This window comes from Sceloporus undulatus, chromosome 8 (assembly GCF_019175285.1).
Source record: "Sceloporus undulatus isolate JIND9_A2432 ecotype Alabama chromosome 8, SceUnd_v1.1, whole genome shotgun sequence".
Taxonomy (NCBI): Eukaryota; Metazoa; Chordata; class Lepidosauria; order Squamata; family Phrynosomatidae; genus Sceloporus; species Sceloporus undulatus.
The window spans coordinates 25,118,531-25,128,388 of NC_056529.1; the positions used below are offsets into that span (position 1 = coordinate 25,118,531).

Genomic DNA, 9,858 nt, shown 5'->3' on the forward strand with positions numbered 1-9,858 from the left:
AGCAACAGAATTAAATACCATATATACTTGACTATAAGTCGACCTCATGTATCAGTCGAGGGCAGCTTTTGAGGGCTATAATTATGAATTTTGATATGACCCATCTATAAGTCGAGGGTAAAATTTAGGCGCATGTGACAAAGGATCTATAGGATGAAGCAAAGGAAAATTTCAGCAGCAACCGATAATGTCATTTTTGGGGAGCACTGGGGGATGCAAAACCAGGGACCTGTTGGTTCACACACAACCTCCGCATTTTAGGCTGAGGACATTCTTTTATTTACAACAAGAGTGACATGGAAGGAACTCCCTCCTCATCTCCTTTTTTTAAAAAGGCCTCCCCTGGGACTAAAATGGCCCAGGAGGGGACTTTGCTCCAAATGCTTGGATATTTGTAGGGGAAAAATTGAAGTAAGGGATCCAAGGGCCACAAAAATGCAGCCGAGGGCCACATTTGGCCCATGGGCTGCACTTTGCCCACCGTCACTGGGCAAGCATGGATCCCATATTAAGCACCTGAATATCCTGCTTTCTCCCCCAAACTGAAGATGCAACGCTTCTACATTTTGTTCTGCCTCTTGCACCGGACCAACGTAGGACTGTGAAGCAGCAAACAGACACCTGATGAAGTAATTCCTGTTTCCTATTTTCTCAGCCCCTGGAGGGGAAATAGATTGGAGCCTGCTTTTCTGTATCCCCTCCTCTTCCCTCCATACAGCTCATATTTTCCTCTGAGAAAGAGGCATCCGGCGTTTACCGAAGCTATCTGAAATGGAGATTGCACCCGGGAAGAGCCGTGGTCAAGGGCTAATTGCTTGAATCTCTGACAGAACCATCTGAGAATAGATTGCTTCCAGAACGGCAGCCAAAGTAGTGCGCTTCCCTCCATTTGCATCCCCTCACTGTCATGGATTGATGGTTGTCTTCTCCCACAACAGCTCCCAGCAAGGTCAAGTGCCACGTTTGCCTCCAGAGCAAATAAAATGTTTCAAAAAGCAGGATTTAAGTGCTCTTCTGGAGCTACCAGCCTGCATCAGGGCTCATTGACTTGGGGAAGAGATGTCATATTTGCCAGGATTCAGCGCAGAGGTGAGGTCTGACTGCAGCCGTAGGCCAGCCAGATAATTCATGTTTTCTCTGTGTTAGCGATAGACTTCTTTGCACTTTGCAAATTCACTTACCAAGTCTTGATCTGCTCGATATGGAGGCATACCTCACTTTGTGAAATCCATGTGCTCCTGGGCACGACTTCTTTAACAGAAATTTTGCTCCTGGGGTAGGAGTAACGTGGAAAGAAGAAGGATTGGTTCCTGCACTACATGTTTCAGCAAAACTGTTGACAACCAGGGCTCTTGGGGTTCTTGTTCATAGGGTCATCCTATGTTGAAGTTGATTTGGGAACAAAGTCCCAAGAATACATTGTCCCCAGATCTACCAATATATACACCTCTCCAAAAGTGGAAGCTAAGGTCTAAGTCTGGAACAGTTATCTCTTCTCTCTCTCTTCCCTTTTTCCTGGTGAACCAGCAGCTTCTCTGAAGAAGCAAAAATGCTGGTGTCCATCTCTGTTAAAATCTCCATCCAACTCAAGGTGGAGTTTTTTAAAAGGCCAAATATGTGTGCGCAGTCACTTACACCAAACCCATATTAAAATGAGTCACATCACAAGTTCACCTATAACTCCATATTTTTGCCATTGACCCAGTTTTCCTGCTGGACACATCTTCCTGGAAGGAGGCTTTTTATTAGCAGTTGACATGCTTGCTTCTGACAGGGCAAGGGATGCCATTGTGCTGGATTTCATGCGTTGGCTTGGGGTTAGTCTAAATGACCCTCTTAGTACCCTTCCTACTCCTGCGGTGCTGAAAAATCTCAATAGTCCTCAGTTTAGCCTACTTTTGGGATGCGGTTGTTTGCCATTATGGTTTGGTACAACCAGCAGTAGGATGTGTCTCCTCTTTGTAACGCCATGGTCTCAAAACTCATTTAAACCCACTGTTTGCCTGGCTGTGTTTGTTTCTGTGCCTTGGCCTTATTATCTGTTCCTGGTGTTTATATGTTTGGCAGTCATCTTCTGCAGCATCCGGTGGCACCCCAGTGTCATGCTAGTGTGTAGCTGGTGTGTTGTCTTTCTCTTTCCATCAGCATCCTTGCCAGTCACCAAGGGCTACTTGGCTTCTTCTAGGTCACCATCATTTCATTTCTGACCTATTTCTGAAGTGGCAAACTCAGGCAAAGTCAAAGGGGAGGAGGGATGGGATTGATTTCATCCCATTAAAACAGTACTCAAAGTGGCTTCAGATGCAAGCATTCTCATAAATTGGCCTTTGATCAAAGCAAGATGAAACGTCACATCGAAATAAAAGTTTAAAATGTCAGACTGTGAGAATAACTTGTTCCATATCTGTGACTCCCATCCAGCTTTATTGGGAAGATTATTTATATGAGGCAGGGGTTGATGTCTCCATATCAGTGGGGCAGTGAATCCTGGGTTAGAACCTGGACTATGAAGGAACTATCCAAGGAACTACCCTAATTTGGAAATAAGGTTGCTGGACCTTCAGTGGGCCCTTGATATCCACTGGAGCTTGCTTCCAGGCGCCCCCCCCCCCCCCATGGTTAGCAAAATCCGTGGATGCCCAAGTCCCATTAAATACCATGGCATAGTCAAATGGTGTCCCGTATATAAAATGCAAAATATCAACATTTGCTATTTGGAATTCATATATTTTACAAATATTTTCAAAATGCTTGAATCCATGGAGAAAAAAAATCTGTGGCTATAGAGGGCCAGCTGTATTTTTGGAGCTATCCAGAGTGCCTCCTGTTTTGGAGACTGAGCTCAACACCGTGGACTCAGCTTTCCTTCAAAGATCAAGTTGAAGCCTGGAGCAGGTGGATGCCTGGCCATTGTGGGTGTTGTGTGCCTTCAAGTCATTTCTGAGTTATCGTGGGGTTTTCTTGGCAAGATTTGTTTGAAGGAGGTTTGTCTTTCCTTTCAACTGAGGCAGAGAGAGTGGGACTTGCACAAGGATCAACTGTTGGGTTTCTGTGTCCAAACGAGGTTGCAGACCCTGGTCCCCTGGAGTCCTAGTCCAACACACATAACATTGAAATACTGAGCATATTTCAGTTGCTGCAAACGGAGTTCAAGATGCAAAAGTTGTTGGCACTCAGTTAACTCAGCAAAGGGGAAAGTCGGATCAGGCAAAAGCAAAGAGCTGCAGCCTCTCTTAGCGAATGGGTGCTTCCTCATTAATAACTTTTACCATCTTGACAACTCTTTAATGTTTTGATTTATCTCTCTGAATGTTCGGGGGGTATTTCGCTGAGCAGTAGAAGGCTTTTGTTTTCTGCTCATCCATTGCCTGCCAACAGGAAAATCCAGCATTTCCAACAAGAAAATCCATTAAAACTTCCCGTTTCAGCTGGGACTTTGCCTAGAAGTCAGGATATCAGGGTTTTAGTTTTAACTGCTGTTTTTATGCTTGATATTGTGTTTTTAATATGTTATACTGTTTAATACTGTCTTAAGGGGGGGAGGGATAAAGTGTTTTTAATTGTCATATTTTATATTTTACTGTTGTTAACCGCCTGGATTGGTTTGCCAGAGGGCAGTATACAAATAAATATTATTATTATTATTATTATTATTATTGAAATATTCTTGTCTCCAATGTGGTTTGCTTTGATACTTGGCATCATCATCATCATCATCTAATGCTATTGTTTCCCAGATAATTGTTTCCAAGCCAAGTTCAGACAAACCTCACTAGCATCCTTAATTATTAGAAACCAGTTGGTAATAATTTCCCCGCAAGGGGTTCATAGCAAGATACTGGAGTGGAATATTGTGAGAGATGTCAGTTCAAGCCTAGCCTTCCTTTTGGATCCACATAACCAGAGCAGCAAAGTGACGCTGTAAATCTTCTTTCCCCCTTTCGGTTTGGCCTACATTTCTGCCCCGGGTGGTGGCAGTTTTCTCATCACTTCTGCCAACGCTCTGTCTTGGTCTTATATAAGCGTCTTTTCAGCTCCTAAGTAGGCTATATAATCTCCTGGCTAAGCCTCATCAGTCCATCTTCAGCAAGTGAAATCTTATTGTTTAACTTAGCACAAAAAAGGAGAAAGAAGATGACCCAATTAGAGTGCAGAGGCTGATGGAAATCATCATCATATACAGCTTGGATCCAGGTTATCTGAAAAACCATCTCTCTTTGTATGGACCTGACCGGATCCTGAGGTCCTCATGAAAGACCTTTCTCTTGGTCCCACCACCATGAATGGTGGAGATGCAAGAGAGGACCTTCTTGGTGGCCGCTCCTGTTCTCTGTAATTCCCTTCCTGGGAAGCCAAACTGGCTTCACTCCCTATTTTCCTTCTGTCATCAGGCAAAGACTTTTTAAAAATTATTCCATCATGCTTTTATAACTAGGGCTTTATTATGAAAGGACTTAAGAGGATGATGTATTGTTTTAAACTGTACTGGTTTTCACCATTTTAACTACATCACCACAGATTCTTTATCCATGGATCCAACTCTCCATGGCTTGAAAATATTCCAAACATATATGAAATCCAAAAATCAAACGGTGATTTTGCTATTTTATATAAGGGTGTGCCATTATATTTATTGGGGCTTGAACATCCATGGATTTCGGTATCCACGGAAAGTCCTGGAACCAAACCTCAGCAGTTACCAAGGGCGCCACTGTATATTTATTTATTACTTACCTATTTCGTGAATCCAGATGATTCGGACTTCAGCTCTCACGATTCTTGACTGATGGGCCAAGTTGGCAGGGGCTTCTGAGAGCTGAAGCCCAAAACAAATGGAGGAACAAAGGTTCCCAGTTGGGGGTTTATATGCTTTCTAGAAGAAGCCTTCTAGCCACATCTAGAAGCAGGGTAAGCCTTGTAGAAACTATGGGTTGATGCCCACAAGTTGGGTTGGTGTTTAATCCTCTTTCTAAAACCATTCCAGACTATGGCAGTAAGACAACACTTATCTCTTTCCTTTCCTCTGTTGTCTTCTCTCTTTTCCAACCAGGCATGCAAGTCCTACTGGTCTGGTCCTGACGGCGGTTGTGGCGCTGTGCTACAGAATTGCATTGCTCTATGAAGGGTGAGTGGTTTTAGCGCTGGGCCAACAAAATAATAGCAACAACAATAATAAGAAGAAATGCTTTCTTATCATCAGAGAATTGGGCCAAAGAAAGTGAGTCCCCCCCACCGCCTTCCTGATCTATTCTGTGTTTATGTTTTCCTAGTGACTTAATAAGATGCCTACTTGATTCACACTAATGGTTTGTCTAGTCCAGTGTTTCCCAAACTTTGGTCCTCCAGATGTTTTGCACTTCAGTTTTGGACTTCCTACCTGTTTGCTAGGCTGGCTGGGACCTCTGGGAGTTGAAGTCTCAGACATCTGGAGAACCAAAGATGGGAAACTGCTGTTCTAGTCAGTCTTGTCTGCTGCAAAGATACGTAACTTCGGGCCTTAGAGCTGAATTGGCCCTTACCGGAATCCAAGGAGGTTACTGCATGCCATTTCTGTGCCCAGAGCAATGCGGGATCTAAAACTCGAAAATGGATCCTATCGCATTGCTTCATTGCTGGACAATAGGTAACTTGTATGCAACTCAGGCTTCTCACACAGCTTTTCATAGCTGGAAAACTCACACGTATGAAAAGCTGTGGGAAAAGCCCAAGTTGCATACAGTTTGCATACAGGCTGCCTAGTGCCCAGCGATGGAGCAATGCAATAAGATGCGTTTTCGGGTTTTAGATCCTGTGTCCCTCCTGGTGCAGAAATGACATATGGTAATCTCTGATATCTTTTCCTCTGGGGTTCCAAAGTGGGTCTGTATTGGAAGAACAGCTGTATTGGAAGAACAGCAGGGAAAGATGATCTCGGTCTGAATTTGGGGAGGGGGAGGTTATCCAGAAGCGACCTGCCTGATTCCTAATGCGGCAGGCAGCATAGGAAAAGAAACATTTTGTACTCTGCTCCGTTCCACGTACATGTTTCTCTCTGGTACCCACACATCCGCTCTGAACAGGCTCCCCCACCTGCATTAATTACATGTTGCCAGCTTGAAATATTTCCAGTTCATTCAGTCCGGCAAGATATGCAACAGAAAAGAGGAGCCTTTAATGTCTTGCTTCTCCTTTGACACAAGGAAGAGGTCCTGGGGTGGTGAGGGTTTGTGGGTTTAATTATGTGCTGACATAAAAAGGCCTGTCATTTTGACAAGCGGGAACTGAGGGGAGACCTGGAGTTCGGACAGAGACCCCGCTGGGCTGTGGGTGAGAGAGAAGTTTGTGCCGTGAGGTTTGTGCCCATTTTTCCATCTTGTCCGATCCATTTGCATCTGGTTTATATTGCAGTACATACAGGTTTGTATTGTTTGGGCACAAAGGCCCAATTTAGTTTTAAGGAAGGTCTTGGGGCCCACCTTCTAGTTGTGGTCAGGGCCATGGGGCAATGGCAAAATACCAGCATATTTAACCTTAGCAAAGGCTTCTCCAGGATTGTGCCTTCCTTCATCCCTCCCTCTTCCTTTTCTCTATCCTTCTGCCTTTCCATCCTTCTATCCAACTGTTCTTCTTTCCTTTCTTTGTTCTATTCTTCCATTTGTCCTTCCATGTTTCCATCTTTCTATCCATCTGTTCTTCTTTCCTTCTATCTATATGTCTCTTCCTTCCTTCCTTCCTTCCTTCCTTCCTTCCTTCCTTCCTTCCTCCCCCCTCTCCCTTCCTTCATTCTTTCTGTCCATCTATTCTGTCTCCCTCCCTTCCTCCCTTCATACTTTCTGTCCATCCATTCTGCCTTCCTTCTGTCCTTCCTTCCTTCCATCCTTTCACTCCTTCTCTTCCTTCTCCCAGGCCTTTCACGGAAGAAATCTATCGCCAGAAGCCAACGAAGAGCAAATAGTGCCAACCTTAGCTGGGGAAGAGAATCCGAGAAGAACCGGTGTCATTTGGAAGCAAGGGGCCTGTCTGCCTTCACAGCCAGAACACTGATGCGGAGTAACTGGGGATGGGAAAGACACACTATTCAGCCTGGCTTTTTAATTATGCTTGTCTCAAGACTCTTCAAAAATACTGTTTTTTTCAGCCTGGACAAGGCTGCTGGGGGGGGGGGGTGTTATGGGAAAAGAACTTTTGACTTTCACAAAGACTTGTGCCAACCTCGGGCATAAGGCATGGCAGTGTTGTTGGTGGCAATCATTGCTCCACCCTTGGCTTTCAGCAGCTTCCATTAACCACAAGAGCCTGGATGGGTTGATTATATATGTGAGAGTCTCAGGACAGGCAGGAGGGCCAGGACATTTTATGCAACTGTTTTCACATGCACCAAAATAGTAACAATTTTTTGGACAAATAATGTGTATTCATTTATGGGAGAAAAGAAGAAAGCCATAAGAGTACATGCACACCAAACATGTGCTAGGGCTTAGCCAATGCTGGCACATGGGAGATGGCATTAATCCTCTGGGGAGAAGAGGGGTCAGGAATGCAGAGTTTGGAGGCATGGACTGTACACACCTCATTTCTTGCGCATTTTTTCCCTTTGACACAAGTGGTTGGAGGGGAATGTTGGGTCATTTTCTCCTCCAAAATGATTCCCTTGCAGGACTCCCCATGGATTCCTGAATCCATGGGTGCTCAAGTCCCATTATATATAGTGGTGTCCCTTTTATAAAATGGCTTAATCAAGCTTTGCATTTTAGAATTATTATTTTTTTAATATTTTCAAGTCATGGATGGTTGAATCCTTAGACACAAAATAAGCCCAGTTAGTGAATTGTGAGCTTGCATGAGAGGACACTTGCAAGGTTGTCTGGATGCACACCAGTAAACACTAGTCAGTGTCCCGTGGCACAACGGTTCTGATGTCCTGATGCCAGGGATGTTTTGTGGGGGTTATGGACGGCACTGGGTGACACCCCAGGGTTTGTGTGTCTACCTTCTAGTGTGGCGTGTATTGCTGTGCCTCTCCACAAGTAGACTGGTACTTATGAAGGTCCTGGGAAGGACTCTGTCCACCCACCCAAAAGTGACAAGGAAGCCAGCTGAAATGCTGTTGGCATGCCACAGTAAATTCCTGGTGACCTTGCACATCACCGAATGACTTGCAAACAAGGCGGGAAGACCGAATCCTTTGGGTGCCCAGTCCACCAGCTTTCGGCAGCAAGTAGAATAAAGCCTTTCTGGGTGACACCAACTCTTGTGATGCCATTGCCTAGTGCACATCAGTATCATTGTGCATCTTTTCCAAGGCACCCCAGTCACTTTGCCAGCTTACCTACATAGTAAAGTAACCGGAGCCCTTTACTGAAAATGGATTTTATGAAACTGCCTAATTCCAGTTCCTGCAGACTGGAGTCCATTTACGAAGACGCAAGTCTCCAACAGGATTCCACCCCTTGTTTACAACAACACACTTTAAGTGGCTGTCCTGGTGTAGCTTTCCTCGAGAGAGGTGTGTTTCCATTCCTTACAAAGCACTAAACTTGTTTTTCAGACCAGGTGGTTTAGAGGACATCCTTTGAAGGTCCTTTGAAGATGGAGGAATGGAAAACCCCTCAGAGGTACTGAACTTTATCAGAAAGCTGAGCCCTGTTTGTTTCTCTGCGTAGCAGTAGTATAAATTCTTTCCCCCTGTTTTTCTCTCACACTCCATAATTCCATCACACCCCGTTGTGAAAATATCTTAAATTCCTCTCCTATTGTTTCCAAACGTGTCCAGTCTCCCATACCAGCTTCTGGAAATCAACCAAAATTCTTTCCACTGCCTCAGTCACCCTCTGCCCTTTATTAGTTTTAGCTTTCCAAATGAGCTCTTGTGTTTCTAGGATTTACTCAGTGTAGATCTAAAAGAGCCAAATTAATCATTAGGTGAAGCATGCTAGAGAAAAAGTCCAAGTCGGCTTTGTCTGAGAGGGCCTATATAGCCTAAAGGCACCGGTTCTAGATACCTCAATTCAAGAAAGATGTTGACAATCTAGAACATGTCCCTTGGAGGGCGACCAAAATGGTGGAAGGTCTGGAAGTTATGCCCTATGAGGAGTTAGGGCTCAAGGAGATGGGAATATTTAGTCTGATGAAAAGGAGGTTATGAGGAGACATGATAGTCGTGTTTCAATATTTGAAGGGATGTTGTATCAAAGAGGGAATAGGCTAGTTTTCCACGACTAGAGACTACTAGGACTAGGAGCAATGGATTCAAACTACGGGGAAAATATCTCAGGAGGAACTTCCTGATGGTCAAAGCTCTTTAATAATGGAAGATGCTGCCTTGGAGTGTGGTTTTTCAACAGAGGCTGGCTGACCATCAGTTGGGAGTGCTTTGATTTATGAGGTCCTGCATGGGGTTAGACTGGCCTTTTGGGGTTTCTTGCAGTTCTATGATTCTACAATTCTACCCTGGCTGGCATAGGGAGTGCCCATGAGAGTCTTGGGATGGACAGGAATGACCACCCCAATGGATGGACAGGAGTGACCCCCCTTGAGGTGTCATCTGGTGTAGTCCATACCTCCGCATCCCCCTAATGATGCCACTGTGGGTCACCAAGATAAGATCTGCCAGTCTCTGACACCACAGCTTTGCATGGTACTTAAAAATAAAAAATCCGCCAGTCTCTCTTGCATTACCTCATGTAAGTTCTGCTTGGAGCTCAGGTTGACTTGACAACTCCTTCTGTTTTGCACCCTTTGCATAATCCACCAATCTGCCAAATTGTGTAAGGAGATGAAAGATGGTTGTGTTTATTAACAAGAGATTTCAGGCAAGATCCAGGTCCGTCTTGTTCTGGGCAGTCGGCAGCAGCTCAAGCCTTGCAGGGAATCTTTCCT

General features: G+C 44.6%; 1 protein-coding gene across 10 annotated transcripts in view; it reads left to right on the forward strand.

Moving 5' to 3' along the window:
• The window catches only part of PEMT (phosphatidylethanolamine N-methyltransferase), a 51,988-nt gene extending 42,332 nt beyond the window's left edge, over positions 1–9,656 (forward strand). For all 10 annotated transcript variants that reach the window (XM_042437913.1, XM_042437917.1, XM_042437914.1 and 7 more), the window contains 2 exons: positions 5,051–5,125; positions 6,886–9,656. In XM_042437913.1, coding sequence (XP_042293847.1) covers positions 5,051–5,125; positions 6,886–6,934 — 124 coding nt within the window. In that variant the 3' untranslated portion in view covers positions 6,935–9,656. The remainder of the gene's footprint in view (positions 1–5,050; positions 5,126–6,885) is intronic.
• Positions 9,657–9,858: the final 202 nt, after the last annotated feature.